The sequence below is a fragment of the Conger conger genome, chromosome 7, assembly GCF_963514075.1.
Source record: "Conger conger chromosome 7, fConCon1.1, whole genome shotgun sequence".
Lineage (NCBI taxonomy): Eukaryota > Metazoa > Chordata > Actinopteri > Anguilliformes > Congridae > Conger > Conger conger.
The window spans coordinates 62,838,742-62,855,163 of NC_083766.1; the positions used below are offsets into that span (position 1 = coordinate 62,838,742).

General features: G+C 46.0%; 2 protein-coding genes across 2 annotated transcripts in view; one reads left to right on the forward strand and one right to left on the reverse strand.

Annotated features, from left to right (window-relative positions):
- Positions 1–5,806, forward strand: part of nipsnap2 (nipsnap homolog 2) — a 12,706-nt gene extending 6,900 nt beyond the window's left edge. Inside the window, exons 8-10 of the mRNA XM_061247988.1 lie at positions 844–938; positions 1,375–1,458; positions 2,775–5,806. Coding sequence (XP_061103972.1) covers positions 844–938; positions 1,375–1,458; positions 2,775–2,839 — 244 coding nt within the window. The 3' untranslated portion in view covers positions 2,840–5,806. The remainder of the gene's footprint in view (positions 1–843; positions 939–1,374; positions 1,459–2,774) is intronic.
- Positions 5,807–6,540: 734 nt separating this feature from the next.
- On the reverse strand, positions 6,541–11,862 carry psph (phosphoserine phosphatase). Its single transcript, XM_061247989.1, has 6 exons — positions 11,152–11,862; positions 9,891–10,034; positions 9,312–9,446; positions 8,479–8,624; positions 7,749–7,897; positions 6,541–6,983 (listed from the first exon to the last, which is right to left on the reverse strand). Exons 1-6 carry the CDS (start codon positions 11,286–11,288, stop codon positions 6,873–6,875), a joined length of 822 nt encoding a protein of 273 aa, XP_061103973.1. The 5' UTR covers positions 11,289–11,862; the 3' UTR covers positions 6,541–6,872.
- Positions 11,863–16,422: the final 4,560 nt, after the last annotated feature.

Sequence of the window (16,422 nt, forward strand, 5' to 3'; positions counted from 1 at the left end):
GGCCATTTGGAAATGTGACGTGTGAGAATCACTGCAGTGGTTTCAGAGGTAAGGTCTTTCAGCTTTTCATTTAAAGTGTTATTCTCAGAAATCCCCCTGTGCTGTTTACATTCTGTGTCACCGGCATTATAAACGCCTGTTTACTGTTGCTTGGTTACAGGCTTTGGGTGTGGCATTAGATTACATGGTTCACAGTCCAGACATACATATTTACTGAGACAAACGCCAACCGCTTGACTCAACTAGGTATCAAGCCTGCTACCTGTGGTCTGTCACACAGGCCCAGACGAGGCCTAAGACCAGGTCCAAGCTGACACTGTTATACAGAGAGATTTACACTGAGTGCAAAAATTATAGAGACAAAGAATACACCAGATGGAGTTCATAACATGGAGAGCAATGTTGTGGTTTAGATGGATAGATGGATATATGGATAGATGGATGTATTCATATTTAACTCTGATGGTTGAAATTATGTACTGTATAGCACTACCCAGTCCAGTGGCAGCAAAGCATTCAACTGTGCGGTGTTCTATGCTTGGATTGGCCAGTATTATTATTTTTTTATTTAATCAGGAAACCCCTACTGAGTTTGAAATCTTTTTTACAAGGGGTACCTGACACAAAACACAAAGTTGCCCAACTGTGTTTTTCATTGGGCGCGGTGTCCGGAGGGGGTGTGTCCAGGCGCTGTGCTGTGATTTCATTGGGTGCGGTTTCTGATGGGGGTGTGTCCAGGCGCTGTGCTGTGATTTCATTGGGCGCGGTTTCTGATGGGGGTGTGTCCAGGCGCTGTGCTGTGATTTCATTGGGCGCGGTTTCTGATGGGGGTGTGTCCCACAGGGCTCGGGCCATCCGGTACCGCCAGCATAACCAGGAGGCAGTGGGAGGGTTCTTCTCCCAGATCGGGAGCCTGTACATGGTGCACCATCTCTGGGGTAGGGAACCAAGCGCCCTCTGCTGCCTCTCCTCAAGTCCCACGTCATGGTTTCGCCGTTGACTTGGTTTTAAAGGACTCAAATTAACAGGCCCAAGGTCTTCTCTGCAAGCATGCTTCACACTGTCGGTTGACATTCAAATTCAAAATGGAAGTGTTGAGGTTCTCATTACTAATAAGATTTTTGCAAGATGAATACATAACTTGCTGAGTTAAAATAATCTTTGTGAAACGCTTTCTAAAGTTGTTTTTCTGGCTCTTGTGTTGTGGTTTTAGGATGTGTTCTAGTTGCAATGTGATTGTGGCTGTGTTGAGGTTTTGTTGTACTGTGTTTATGTTGTGGTTGTGTCGAGGTTTTGTTGTATGGTGTTTATGTTGTGGTTGTGTTTGGGTTTTGTTGTATGGTGTTTTGAGGATGTGTTCTGGTTCTGTTTCAGCTTACAAAGACCTGCAGTCGAGAGAGGACACAAGGAATGCCGCCTGGCAGCACGAAGGTTGGGACGAGGTTGTATATTACACAGGTGAGCAGGTGTATATACTATATTACACAGGTGAGCAGGTGTGAATATTACACAGATGAGCAGGTGTGAATATTACACAGATGAGCAGGTGTGTATATTACACAGGTGAGCAGGTGTGTATACTATATTACACAGGTGAGCAGGTGTATATACTATATTACACAGGTGAGCAGGTGTGTATACTATATTATACAGGTGAACAGGTGTATATACTATATTATGCAGGTGTGTATATTACTCAGATGAGCAGGCAGGTGTATAGATTACAAAGGTGAACAGGTGTGAATATTACACAGGTGAGCAGGTGTATATATTACACAGGTGAGCAGGTGTGTATGTTGCACAGGTGAGCAGGTGTGTGTATTACACAGGTGAACAGGCAGGTGTGAATATTACACAGGTGAGCAGGTGTGTATACTGCACAGGTGAGCAGGTGTGTGTATTACACAGGTGAGCAGGCAGGTGTGTATATTACACAGATGAGCAGGCAGGTGTATAGATTACACATATGAGCATGTTGGTAGAGGGTGTGGCAATGAGCAGAGTTTGGGCACTGTGTCACTGTGCTGCATGTGGTGATGGTGGTGACGGTGGTGGAGGGGAAGTCTATAAAACTCATAAACTAACTGGAGATGCAGCGCATTCCTGCAGTCTTTCCAGAGGTGGAGCACGAGCGTGGGTCTTCCTCACGCGGAAACAGAGAGCCCAGCTGTGGGGAGGCCGAGGGAGGGAGGCCGAGGGAGGGAGGGAGGGAGGCCGAGGGAGGGAGGCTGAGGGAGGGAGGGAGGGAGGCCGAGGGAGGGAGGGAGGCTTAGGGAGGGAGGGAGGCTGAGGGAGGGAGGGAGGCTGAGGGAGGGAGGGAGGCCGGTGACTAACGCAGAGCGACGGCCTCAGGGACAGCGGCACAGAGAAACTGTGTTTAAGAAACGATGTGATAAAATGGAGCACGCTCGATCAGGCCAAACACACTAAACCCTCCCCCTCCCCTTTCAAGGCTCCTTGCCTCCCCTTGAGGAATACTGATGAGGAGGAACATTGTTCCCTCTCCCTCTCTCTCTCTTTCTCTCATTCTCTTCTCTCTCTCTCTCTCTCTCTCACTCTCTCTCTTATGGTTTGTTAATTAAGAAGCATTTGAACACTGATCCAAATCACATTTTACAGAATCTCGTGGGCAAACGCAGACATTCTCTGACCGTACGCCAGTCGTCAGTACGCCGTCGGTTCCCACGGCTCTGGGCTGTAACGGGAAGTTAAACGGTGGCCTCCCCGTCCTTTTGTGTGTGACATTTTAAATGTTCCCCTCCCCTCCCCCACAGTGCCGCTCATTCAGCACATGGAGTCCAGGATCATGATCCCGCTGAAGTCCTCGCCCCTGAAGTAGTGGAGCACCAGGCCGACTCTCCAGACAGAGCCAATCAATCCAGTGCACTGCACTGCCAGTGGTTCCAAGATCCCTTAAAATGATTGCCAGCCACTGCTGATTACTGAGTTTCTTAGTTGGTTTTGTTTTTGTTTGTTTTTTTTGGTTTTTTGTTATGGTTCTTCTGGCTTTTTTTCTTTTTGTTCAAAACTCAATTAAAACGTATTTCTCAGCTGCTTAACCGACAAACCGCAATCTCGTACTTGTAAAAATTGCCGCCAAAACTGAGCTACCCTCGGGCTGTGCTCGGAGATTTGGCACCACCCACCAGAAACGATGACGTGGCAGCTTGGATTAGTTTTACGGACACCTTTATCAGCTGGTAACCCAGTGGTAATCTTAGCCTTTGGGAGTCTTATCTACAGGACACATTAGCTACCCGACCGCAGATCCAGATCCAGATCCAGATGCAGTATCAGGTTTTGGTCTTATTTTCTTTAAGTGCTACTGCATAGGCCAAAGCAGTAAAAGTTGTAAAAAAAATAATAATAAAAAAAATAATTTTATTTTTTATTTTTTAAAGACTGTGGTAAGAGAAAACATTCTTATTACGCTTTACATGAAAAGGCGATTCGTTTATTTATTTATTTATAAACGGCGATCGAACTGAACACCAGATGGACACGAGGCTTGTTTGTTGTCGTTGACACTGTCGGTACAACGCTGAATGCTGATTGAGTCTGAACAGCGCCTCCTGGTGGTTGAAAGGCCGTATTTAAAACAGAAGCCGTTAACCATGACATGGTTCTAATGCGGCCGGGCACGTATTTCATTGGCTTTTAGGGGAAATAAATTGCTAGCACCCTCCTGGGCCTCAGGTTCTCAGCCAAAATCTGTGATATTGACTCTTGCCCTTTGGAACGCCTGCTGGTAGCGGTTTATACCTTAAAATCCACAACCAATTCAGACCCAGTAAACCAGGAGAAGTGTGTAACTATATATTGGTAACACTTTAAAATAAGGTTACATGAATTGGCATGAGCTAATGTAGAAGTTAACTAACTACTGAGACGGTAATCTGTATTGATTTATGTATGTGCACAGCATCACTACGTTAGCGCATGCCAGTTCATATTGGAATGGAAGAAAAATAAAAAAAACTTAATGTGTTAGCTAATGGTAGGTTTATCCTGTGGTTCGCTAATGTATAAATATTCATGTGACCATGTAATTCATGTTAATAACTACATTAGTTAATGGCAATTCATGCACCTTATTGTAAAGTGTCACCCTACATTATTTAATCAAGAGCGGAATTACAGAAGAAGTTTGTCCAAGCATATCTGGATAGCACTGGTCTAAATAATGGCCGATTGAAAAAATTTACACGTTAAGTCGCCTTCGTCTAAGCGCCAGGGACATAAGCACCGAGCACGCAACGGTCTTACCTTAGAGCTCCCCCTGCTGGAGAGCTGCTGCATGCGTGGTTTTGGCCGTCGCCTTAAAACCAGACAAACAAATTCAGACCCAAGAAACAAGGTTAGGCGAGTTTACTGTTGATCAGTTAAGCACTGAGTGACAGTAAAGCCCAGCAGACCCTGTGGCCCTCCTGGACTGGGGCGGGGGATCCCAGCAGACACTGTGGCCCTCCTGGACCGGGGCGGGGGATCCCAGCAGACCCCACAGAGTCGAGGGCCCTCTGAAGGACCCTCATTCTCTTAGGTGTAATCCCAGTAAAGCCGGGATCATAAAATCTGGCCCTCAAATCCAAAATCCAGCCAAGGTGTTCTGCCAGGTAATTATTGCTACATCTTGGCCAGACTCACACCTGACTCCCAGGCAAAGGGAGGGTGGAAAGCCAGCAGTCCTTGGGGCTGAAGGACCATGAGTTGCTGATCCCTGCAGAAAAGGGTGGGCCGGCTCAACTCGTGCAGCGTAAAATGTATGAGTTGAGCGTCTTTTCACTCGGCTGGTTGTCTTTGATTTTGTTGGACACTCCCTTGGGCAGAAACCTGGATTTCTAACCTCAGGCCCCATAGGGCCTCCCTGTCTGTTCGGCGTGTTTCTGTAGTTTATGTGCAAGTCAATGATAGGCTACAGTCCGCACACCTTTACCAATGATGGGGGGAAAGGCTTTGTGAATCCCACAAATGGGCAGGGCTACAATTAGTTGACAGTCACTTGCTTTTCTGAACACAGCAAAATCATTGGTTCAAATTGTAGAGTAATTTCTAGCAGCTGATGGAAGTCACACTCTTCCATCACTGCTTCCAAGGCCCATGTTGCCTGCTGATTTTAACATGCAGGCACAGTGCCCCCTCCAGGACTGGAGTTAAACCTGCAGGCACAGCGCCCCCTCCAGGACTGGAGTTAAACCTGCAGGCACAGTGCCCCCTCCAGGACTGGAGGGTTTGAGATCTTTGTTCCACAACGAGGTCCCACTTCAGAAAGATAATTTTTAAAAGTACTTGTCCAGTGTTTGTAGGATCATACATACACTTCATAACAGGGGTAGTAAACGCACACTACAGAACACCACTCCTGTAGTACAAGTGGAAACTGTATTAAATCTTTTATTTGTTTAAAATTAACACACTATTTTCCCTTTTCCCGTCCGATGATGGCTGGGTCTTAAAATATTTAACATTTTTATTTGATGGGAATAATTTTTCATGAAATCTGTATAGTTTTTTTGTTTTTTTCCCCTCCACCCCATGAGTGTGTTCAAGCTGGTGTGAAAAATGTATCAGAATTGAAATGGCCTTTATTTCCTTTTCCTGTCCGCAGCCCAAAACTGCGTCATCATGGTTTTGCTGAATCATGCGGTGTCTGCAGTCTGTTGCTCTTCATCACGCTTCTTTAAAAACCAAAAATGTTAAATGTTAGTGGTGGCATGCCTCGTCTTCAGTTCTTCATTTCAAGGACAGGTCCTGGACAGTTGGGAGTGATGTGAACATGACCGCGCATAAATAAAAGATTTAAAATAGACTCGCCTACCTCGCCTTGTGTTAAATTGGGCACGTTTTAACGAATGGTCCTGGGTGACACGCATAATGACGCGTGTTACACGGTTTGTCTGAGTGCCTCATCGTGCACAAAATGGCTGCCGTCACTCATACCCAGGGCAGGGGGAGATGGCCGACGTGACTGAAACCACCTACCTACAACTATGTGTACTTAATAGTAGGCAAGTAAGAAATGTGTGTACTCAATAGTAGGCAAGTAAGCCATTTTGGACACTGAGCATTCTTCACAGTACTACCCGAGCAGCTATTAAGATGTAAAGACCCAACTGGGTGCAGCGCCCCCTATAGGTTTACTTTTTTAATTTGCACTGTTGGCCACACCTAAATCTGTGACTGAAAGCAAGTACATTTCCATTGCTCAGTTGAGACAAACTACCTGTAATGACATCACTGGTAGGTGTGGCCTGAAGCCGTGCAATCAGGTTGAAAATGTCTCCCCATTGGGAACGCTGCAACAGCAGACTATTGACCTATGCTGACCTTCGCTTAATACCAGTGGTTCCCAACCCTGTTCCTGGAGGTCTACCGTCCTGTAGGTTTTCGCTCCAACCCTTACGAAGCACACCTCAATCAACAGCTAGGTGCTAGATCGGCTGATTAGTAGAATCGGGTGTGCCAAATGAGAACCCATTTTGTGTTTTCCTCTTTGTAGGTGGAGTGTGTGAATTGTGAAACAAGAATTGCCCAAAAGAAAGGTTTTTAACCACTTTCCACTTTTGTTTTTCCACTTCCTGGTAAAAACAAAGCCCAGTTATATTTAGGAATTAGAAGTCTCATGTCATCTACAGTCGCCTCACCGTTAAATGGTGTTGCTTTACAAGTTAATTCCGCCGGCCTAAAATGTACGGATAGTGCTTAAGAATTTTCAAAAAACAACCTAATGCTAATATTGAGTATTAATAATTTAAAAACCCTACGAGAAGCCTTTTTAGAGGGTTTCTCTTGCTGCCGTTAGTTAAAGAGTCCCAAAGAGGTAAGTGTTCTGTGAGAAGGATCACATGGGGTTGCAGTCTCTCTCCGCGCGGTCCTTAAATCTTTTCCAGCTCTTTTAGGAGCTCTCCGAAACTCGTGACGTACCAAGAGGACCGCTCCTTCACCTGTGGCCTGGTGACGTTCCCGCCGAATCCAATGAAGGCACTCTGAGGAAATGCACAAGCAGACACCGCGTCACACACACCAGCGAACGCGATCGGTCCGTTCTCTGCAGGAAGAACAGCAACACACTCCTTCCCTCCCCCTGCTGTGGACTCTCAGACGGGAGTCTCAATAATACTGTATGATCAAATAATAATCATCGCGCTTGACCAAGTAATAATGCAGTATTATTATTTTGTCATGCCGTATGACGAGACTATAATATCGTGTGACTTGTCATACTGCACGAGCGGATGGTTCTGTATGACCCATTTGGACGGTGTGGGTGATGGTGTGGGTGATGGTTCTGTATGACCCATTTGGACGGTGTGGGTGATGGTGTGGGTGATGGTGTGGGTGATGGTTCTGTATGACCCATTTGGACGGTGTGGGTGATGGTGTGGGTGATGGTGTGGGTGATGGTTCTGTATGACCCATTTGGACGGTGTGGGTGATGGTGTGGGTGATGGTGTGGGTGATGGTTCTGTATGACCCATTTGGACGGTGTGGGTGATGGTGTGGGTGATGGTTCTGTATGACCCATTTGGACGGTGTGGGTGATGGTGTGGGTGATGGTGTGGGTGATGGTTCTGTATGACCCATTTGGACGGTGTGGGTGATGGTGTGGGTGACGGTGTGGGTGATGGTTCTGTATGACCCATTTGGACGGTGTGGGTGATGGTGTGGGTGACGGTGTGGGTGATGGTTCTGTATGACCCATTTGGACGGTGTGGGTGACGGCGGTCAGCCTGCCCGGCCGGCGGACTCACAGCAGGGGGGCAGGCCTCCAGGTCCGTGGCTCCGTCTCCGATCATCACCACATTCTCCAGGCTGTAGAGCTCCTTCAGCAGGCTGATCACCCGGCCCTTCCCCCCCGACTCCGCCGTGGGCTGGGTCTCATCAAACCCTGCATACTCCCCTGCAAGAGAACCCACCAATCACTGCCTGCGAGACAACCCACCAATCACTGCCTGCGAGACAACCCACCGATCACTGCCTGCAAGAGAACCCACCAATCACTGCCTGCAAGACAACCCACCAATCACTGCCTGCGAGAGAACCCACCAATCACTGCCAACGAGACAACCCACCAATCACTGCCTGCGAGACAACCCACCGATCACTGCCTGCGAGACAACCCACCGATCACTGCCTGCGAGACAACCCACCAATCACTGCCTGCGAGACAACCCACCAATCACTGCCTGCAAGAGAACCCACCAATCACTGCCTGCGAGACAACCCACCAATCACTGCCTGCAAGAGAACCCACCAATCACTGCCTGCAAGACAACCCACCAATCACTGCCAACGAGACAACCCACCAATCACTGTCTGCAAGACAACCGGAGAACTCTTCTTTTGAAAACTTTTCGGAAATTCGCTAAACGTTTGCCAGATGCTCGGATGGAAACTGCAGGAGAACCATGGGGACACTAATCGGGTACTTGCGTCCGTTCCGCTACCCGTGTTGCCGGCACCAAGCGCAGGAGTGCTCACCGTTGAAGTAGAATTTCAGCCGGTTGGCGTAGACGTGGTGCAGCGGGATGCCCAACTGCGAGGCCACGTGCTCCACGATGCAGCGGAACCCTCCGGAGATGAGGAAGACCTTCACATTCCTCTGCTGGAGGTTCCTCACAAGCTCCCTGGGAACACAGAGGGGCAGGAGCCCAGAGTCACAGAGGGGCAGGAGCCCAGAGTCACAGAGGGGCAAGAGCCCAGAGTCACAGAGGGGCAGGAGCCCAGAGTCACAGAGGGGCAAGAGCCCAGAGTCACAGAGGGGCAGGAGCCCAGAGCCACAGAGGGGCAAGAGCCCAGAGTCACAGAGGGGCAAGAGCCCAGAGTCACAGAGGGGCAAGAGCCCAGAGCCACAGAGGGGCAAGAGCCCAGAGTCACAGAGGGGCAGGAGCCCAGAGTCACAGAGGGGCAGGAGCCCAGAGTCACAGAGGGGCAGGAGCCCAGAGTCACAGAGGGGCAGGAGCCCAGAGTCACAGAGGGGCAAGAGCCCAGAGTCACAGAGGGGCAGGAGCCCAGAGCCACAGAGGGGCAAGAGCCCAGAGTCACAGAGGGGCAGGAGCCCAGAGTCACAGAGGGGCAGGAGCCCAGAGTCACAGAGGGGCAGGAGCCCAGAGTCACAGAGGGGCAGGAGCCCAGAGTCACAGAGGGGCAGGAGCCCAGAGTCACAGAGGGGCAGGAGCCCAGAGTCACAGAGGGGCAGGAGCCCAGAGTCACAGAGGGGCAGGAGCCCAGAGTCACAGGAGCTTTCGGTACCCAGGGTACGGCACGGCACTAAAGTCTTAGGCACATGTAAAATAATTCCTATATTCACTTACTTAATACCTGGAGTCAGCTGTGGAGGGTGGTCCGTGATCAGCTTGTTCACTTGCTCCCGGGAGCATCGTATGATGGCCAGCCGCTCCCTCAGGGCCGTCTGGAACGTCATGGACCCACCCATCGCCTTTCGAGTCCTGCAGAGCCATCGTGGATTAAATCACACTGAGACACGGCACTCTTAAAACCAATACGTAAAATGCACAATATTACTAATACATCATTGTGGACTAAATCATGAGTCAGACTTCACACCAAATCAGAGCACTCTTAAAACTAATACATAAAATGTTCTTGGGCAGATCTTGGATGCGTTAATGCAGTTTTTCCTGTTTCCCCTGACTCAGGTTTAGGTCATATCACGTTAAACTGGTGCAGCCTATAGCCTAGTGGCCAAGGTGACTGTCAGGTTCAAGCCCCAGTGTGGCCAGAGTAAGATCATTGAACTAGCCCCTGCAAATCGCTTTGGATTAAAGCTTCACCGAAATAACTATAATGTAATGTAAACGGTTTCGTCGAAGTACATGGAAGCAGTCCTCACTGGTCAAACGTTCACACGTTTTTCAGTGTCGGCCACCTACATTTCTGTGACCGCGTCTCCAACTCCACAGAACTTCGCTAGTTCATCGATACCCTCCTCTTTGATGACGGTGCTGTCCACGTCGAAGCACACTGCCTCCGCTCTGCGGAACAGTTCCTTGGTTTCGGCTAAAGTTGCCATTGTACTGCAAAAACAAAATCATATCACCAGCTACATACCAGTACGCATTTATAACTTTAAGAAATGACTAGCAAACTGACTGTCACTTGTTTTTTGTTGTTTTTTTTAAGTGGCAGTAACCCATAACTACGGTTAGCATTTCATAATTAATACAATACTTCAGTGACAAGCTGTCATGTCAGATTCAAAGTCATGATTCTGAGATACTGAAATCATAATCATGAGAAGGTTTATCATAATTTTGAGATACGCATTATTATGAGAAAACATCTCGCATAATAATGAAATAATGCGCCATATAACCAGTGGTGGAGACTGGCTCCCATAGACTAACTAAAGGGGGCCCGTGGGTAACGTTATGTAATCTCATACCGCGGCCAATAGCCTATAGCTTTATCATGTTTGCTGTAACGTACTCTCACCTCGATAGTTAACCGGTTCAAAAACTGAACACCAAATTTAGCCTTGATAAAGTGCGACCCGGGCAATACTTATATGGTGCATAATAATGGTGAATGGATGCACATCTCGTGACCGCAGTCTAATTGGGCAAGTTAGCAGCACAGCCGCAAACTGGCCATTTTACAACAAGCGTCTGGCCGACTCTCTGACAAAGTGTGTGAATGTACGAGTTTAATTTGGCGACACGCCATGCAGCTACATTGGAGAATACGATGACAGATTTGTGATTGCAAAGAAGCGAGACAGAGCACCCTGCAATTTGGTCAATTGTGCCAGACAGCAACGGCCCGCCTAGTCCAATACCAACCTTACATTAATTAATCTATCACGAACACCACCTGCCGGTTAGATACGATTTGATTTTTACAGTTAGCAAGTTTAATTGTACCCAACGAGTGGAAGGAATCTAATGACAAGTATGCCTGTTGAAAACCACCTTGTGTGACATTGCATCACCCAGGCAGGACTTCAAAAAAGTTGACGTTGGCCGGGGGGCCGGTGCCATTTCAAATTACCGGCGCATTCACAAGCTACTGCAGGTAGCCAAAGCAAACGCAACAATGTACATGCTTACAGCAGCTTGCACATTTTAATAGTTGGATGCTGTCGTTATTGAAATACAAATTATGAAGTGGGTGGGAACTGTTAGGCTACCTTACCTTGCAGTGTTGACGTTAGCTAGCCAGCAGCATACGCCAAAAAACCCTTGAGGCCGAAATGAATGCTCTCTCAGTCGATAGAAAAAGGATTGCTCATTGGTGTGAGGGAGAGAAAGGAGGATTTTCACAGCTCGCATACGGACTTCGTAGCGCTGATAAATGACTGAAAGCTTTCGTTTTACTGGCTAGCTCCGCTGATCCGGGTCAAAACTATCCTCTCAGCCAATGCCAGGCGGCAGGGAAGCACCGCCTTCTTCGGATTTTTATCCAGATGGGTCGATTAACCCAATGATTCCCAAACTGGGCCTTGGAGTATCTGTGTGTGTGCTGGTTTTCGTTCTAACCACAATTGCCATCTAATAATTTTAACAAGCTTTATTTGTAACTTTTAATCTGCAGAGGGATCATTTACCTTAAATCACATTACGCCAGAATTACATGAAGGATAAAATAACAATGTTTATATTGTGCTTATTGCACCATCTTGCCAACAATTACACGAGAAGAGACTGAGGTAAATTAATAGGCTCCTAATTCGGTAGCTAGTTGAACACGCGTTTTTTTTCCTTTAAACGTATTGTGGCGAGCGCTGGAGCCAAAGACTGAGGCAGAGACATAATGGCGTTTTCGAGTCGCTTGGCGGCTTCGTTTCATTAAAACAGACTACCAGTAATGCTCTTCACAGCATACGTTCGCAGACTGACCAAACTGTTCGGGCGACAATTTTTTTAATAGCAGATTAGACGACCTGTTTGAACGCCACTTTATGACACACGGCGGGAAGATAACTCCACCCAATTTACCTCTGCCCGGGCGAACAACGTCACCGTTTCCAACATGGCTGCGCTCTGTGCACAGTAAAAACATTGAAAATTGCCCTAAGACACATTTTCTAATAAAAACTTTAAACACGACCATCCAGCCCAGGTACAGAACCCCAGGCCGTCACAGTATCAACACAATACAGGTTTGCCCTGTTATCATGTGCTTTGCCTTTGAATTCAGGGGTACTCCAGGACCGAGTTTGGGAATTCTGTCTAGCAATTTGGAAACTTCAACGAAACAAATCGACTACCGTCATGCTGCGCACAGAAAATTCGTTGTTTTTTTAAAGATACAACGCAGGCTATAAGACTGCATTGTCTTATACGGGGAATGTTAAGCAAAAAGTCTGCTGGTGAGGATAGTGTAGGCTCCTCACGGTCACGGTCACGGCCAGGGTCAGATCAGCGCAGATCCACTGATATTAAGTCCATATGGATCGCCCGTTTACATGGGCATATGCAATGCATCGGTCAGTTTTATTCTTAAAATACTTTTATTCTTTAGCGTTTGGATTCTGATGTGGTTTTATATGTGCCTATGTCCATGTTTTGTCATTCTGTCCATGCCATGTCCATGTTTTGTACCTGTGTGCTGTTTGTATTGCTGCTTATGTAGATGTTTCTGCTTTTAGACTTTTTTTTTTTTTAACTATGATTTTACTGCCTGCTCTGATTGTACATCACTTTGGTCAACGAGGGTTGTTTTTAAATGTGCTTTACAAATAATTTGATTTGAACTATACCAAAAAACCTAGCTTTCCTGAAGGATCAGCGAATATATTCTATTCGATCCATACAGCTAATGCACACACCATTTATCATTTTTGACAGACACTTTTTCTCGCTTCTGAACCCTAATGAGTTTAATGGTCGCACATTCCAATAGATTTATTAACCTTACGTCGGTTAATTCTACATCCCTCGTAATTCTGTTGCAAAAACACAATTACTCTTCTATTCTTTTATATTGTTAAATAATGTTATGTTTTATTTATAGGAAAAGTTGTCCAGTGAATCCAATTCAAAACAATATCGTGTAGCCTACCCATCAATAGTTCGAGTGCATCTATCAGCTATTCGCTCACGTGTTTGCTGAGGTAAGTGGCTAAAGACAGATTGCCACGTGTCTTCAACTTCAATGGAACATTTTAAAAGATATGGTGTGACAAAACCAGAAAACCCTCATAATTAGGCCTGAACCTGCACTTTTGCCAGACATCACTTTTGTACACTGCGTTAGGGGAAAATGCCCTTTTTAACATTTCACAGGTGAGCATCGTCTGATGAAACCGATCCAGTAAAAACACAACAATAGCTATTCTTCCCTTTAACTTTCGTATATATTTGCAAAGAAATGACAGAAAGTGAGAAAGCTTACCGGCTGTCTGATTTGCATTAGACACAGTAAGACTCTTATACACACTTTTCCAGAAGGGAGGGCTTTACCAAAACAAAAAGACATGAAGCTGGCCACGAATAGTTATCAGTATTTTGTCTTCTGAATACCCCTTGTTGACCTTGCTGTAAGACCAGAATGTGCTAGCTGAGAAGCCGAGACATTTAGGTCAAAGGCTGACTGTCTGCTGGAGAGAGACAGAGAAAGACTCATAGTAAGCACTTAATTCAGAAAGTGGTCTAATAGTAATAAGGATTATCACTAAAAGGTTATTTGTAATCATGTGATTGTCTTTAATCATGTGATTGACACATTGTCAATTAAGAATCAATTAAGAAAATGACCCTTACACACTGTGAGCCAACAAACACAGCTTCTGTTTTTTTGCGCTCACCTTAAAATCAACAACCAATTTGGACCAAAGAAATTAGTTTGAGTTGGTCATTTAATTGATGAATTAAGTGCTGATTAGCAACCAAGACCAGCAGATCCTGCAGACCTCCAGTACCTGGGTTGAGAACAGTGTTGCCAAATTTGATGGAATTTGTCTCCAAATCTGACAAATTTTTGAGAACCACTAGGATACCTAGAACTTGAACGACTTGTTGGGTCATGTGTCACACTTCCCCACTGTATTTTAATATAATGTTAAAATGAGAGACTTTTGGGGAATTTCAGTGGGCGGGGTTTGGCAACACTACTTGAGGACTGTAAATCTTTTTTTTGCCAAGTGCACGCAGCAACAATGACAGAGAAACATTTGGCCACGGTATTTGCACGGTAGAGCTCCATGGTGCCATTAACTGTGTCAAAGATTACACAAAGGTCAAAGTAACCAGTGTAGATCAGAAACGTCAAAAGTAAAAGAATCTTCAGCGTTGTTGGTCATCAGACGGCAAAACGCCAGGCGACACGGGTTTGACTCCTGCTACATCGACAGGGGTTTGGAGTAATCTGCAGGAGTTGCTCTGGAGCTGGTTCCTTTCTTATCTCCCTGAGAGGCCGGTGGGTCGGTGGAATTGATCCGTTTGATCACGCTGTGTACCTAAGTATTGGGAGAACTAAAGGGATGTTTGTCATGGGGGGAAATCATTGTGCTCAGAAGCAGAATGACCAGGAAAACTGATCCAGTTTGGCTCAGCAGGCAACTCCGTTGTCCAAGCAGTTACTGAGAAAGGGGAAAAGCAAAGGTTTGTTGATCTGACCAGTGTGTGCACAAAAAGTGTTTTGGATATTGCATTCCTTGGATGTGTCACTCCAAACCTGCAAGAACAAACTGCAGTAAGTACAGAAAAAAATGCATTTGTACAAATTAGTCAATGAGTGCTTAGTTTTCTCAGCATACTTACTAAAGAATATTCATTGGTAAATGGTTGGCATTTATATAGCACCTTTATCCAAAGTGCCGTTCACCCATTCATACACACACCAATGGCAACCATGCAAGGCACCAACCAGCTCATCAGGAGCATTTGGAGGGTTAGGTGTCTTGGTCAGGGACACTTTGACACACCCAGGGTGAGATCGAACCTGACAACCCTCCGACTGCCAGATGGCTCAGGCAATAAAAGCAGTCAATATCGCTTTTGAAGCGAGAGACTTCACTCACAGTGTGTGTGTGAGGTAAAGTATGAATGAAATCCATAGTGCCACCATAGGTACGGATTTTGTACCACAGCCAAACTGCTCCAGGTTTTCTGAAATTCGCTGCAAGAGAAGGATGATTCTTGTGCCAGTCACATGCACTGTCATACCTCTGCTTACCTCCTGCCCTGGAGGTGTGAGAAGAATGTTTGTCTTATTCACCCCATCTTGAAATCTCATTGTCTGTAGGTGGGTTGGTAGATGCCTGTGTCCCCACCAACAGCAGGTTGGTGGTGACCAGTGTCTGTTGGCTTAGAACAGAACAGGTTGGACAAGGTGCAATTCACACCAAGTGTCAGTAGTCTACAGTCATGACCATGAAGTCTAGTTCACTTAAATATAGGCCGAGTCAATATGTATGGCATCTTTTTAAAATGATCATTTATTTATTAATCTATCATTCAATATATTTAATAAGAAAATGGGGTCAATTTAATGCATTAAATGTTAAATGCCCAGCTTTGGTGGCTCGGGCATTCGGTGAGCACTATATTCGGTAGACTTGTACACCAGCTTGTTAATTCAAATATTTAATCAGCCAATCATGTGGCAGCAACTAAATGCATAAAAGCATGCAGATGTGGTCGAGAGGCTCAGCTGTTTTTCAGGCCAAATATCAGAATGGGAAAGAAATGTGATCTTAGTGACTTTGGTCGTGGAATGATTGTTGGTGCCAGACAGGGTGGTTTAAGTATCTCAGAAACTGCTGATTCCTGGGATTTTCATACACACTAGTCTCTGGAGTTTGCAGAGAATGGTGCCGAAAAGCAAAAAACATCTAGTGAGCAGCAGTTCTGTGGGCAAAAACGCCTTGTTAATTTGAGGAGAATGGCCAGACTGGTCAAAGCTGCCAGGAAGGTGACAGTAAATTGAGGTATAATCTGGTTACTGCTGTTGTACTCTTGAACCAGGTACTTTATTACAATTGCTTCAGCATATATCCAGCCATTTAAAAATGCTGAATAAATGCATTGTTTAAGTCACTCTGGATCAGAGTGTCTGCTAAATGCCATTAATGAAATGAAATGAAATAATTGGTTTATTGAGAGATGAGTTCAGCATTCACACTAAAACTATAGAACTGCATAATTATCAACATTCAGAGTTAATCTAAATCCAAGATTTTGGAAGCATGCAAATTTGTGTTCTTGTGTATGTCCATCCATCCATCCATTATCTGAACCCGCTTATCCTGATCAGGGTCGCAGGGGGGCTGGAGCCTACCCCAGCATACATTGGGGAAAGGCAGGAATACACCCTGGACAGGTCGCCAGTCCATCACAGGGCACACACACCATTCATTCACTCACACAGACACTCATACACTCATACCTACAGGCAATTTAGACTCTCCAATCAGCCTAACGTGCATGTCTTTGGACTGTGGGAGGAAACCCACGCAGACAC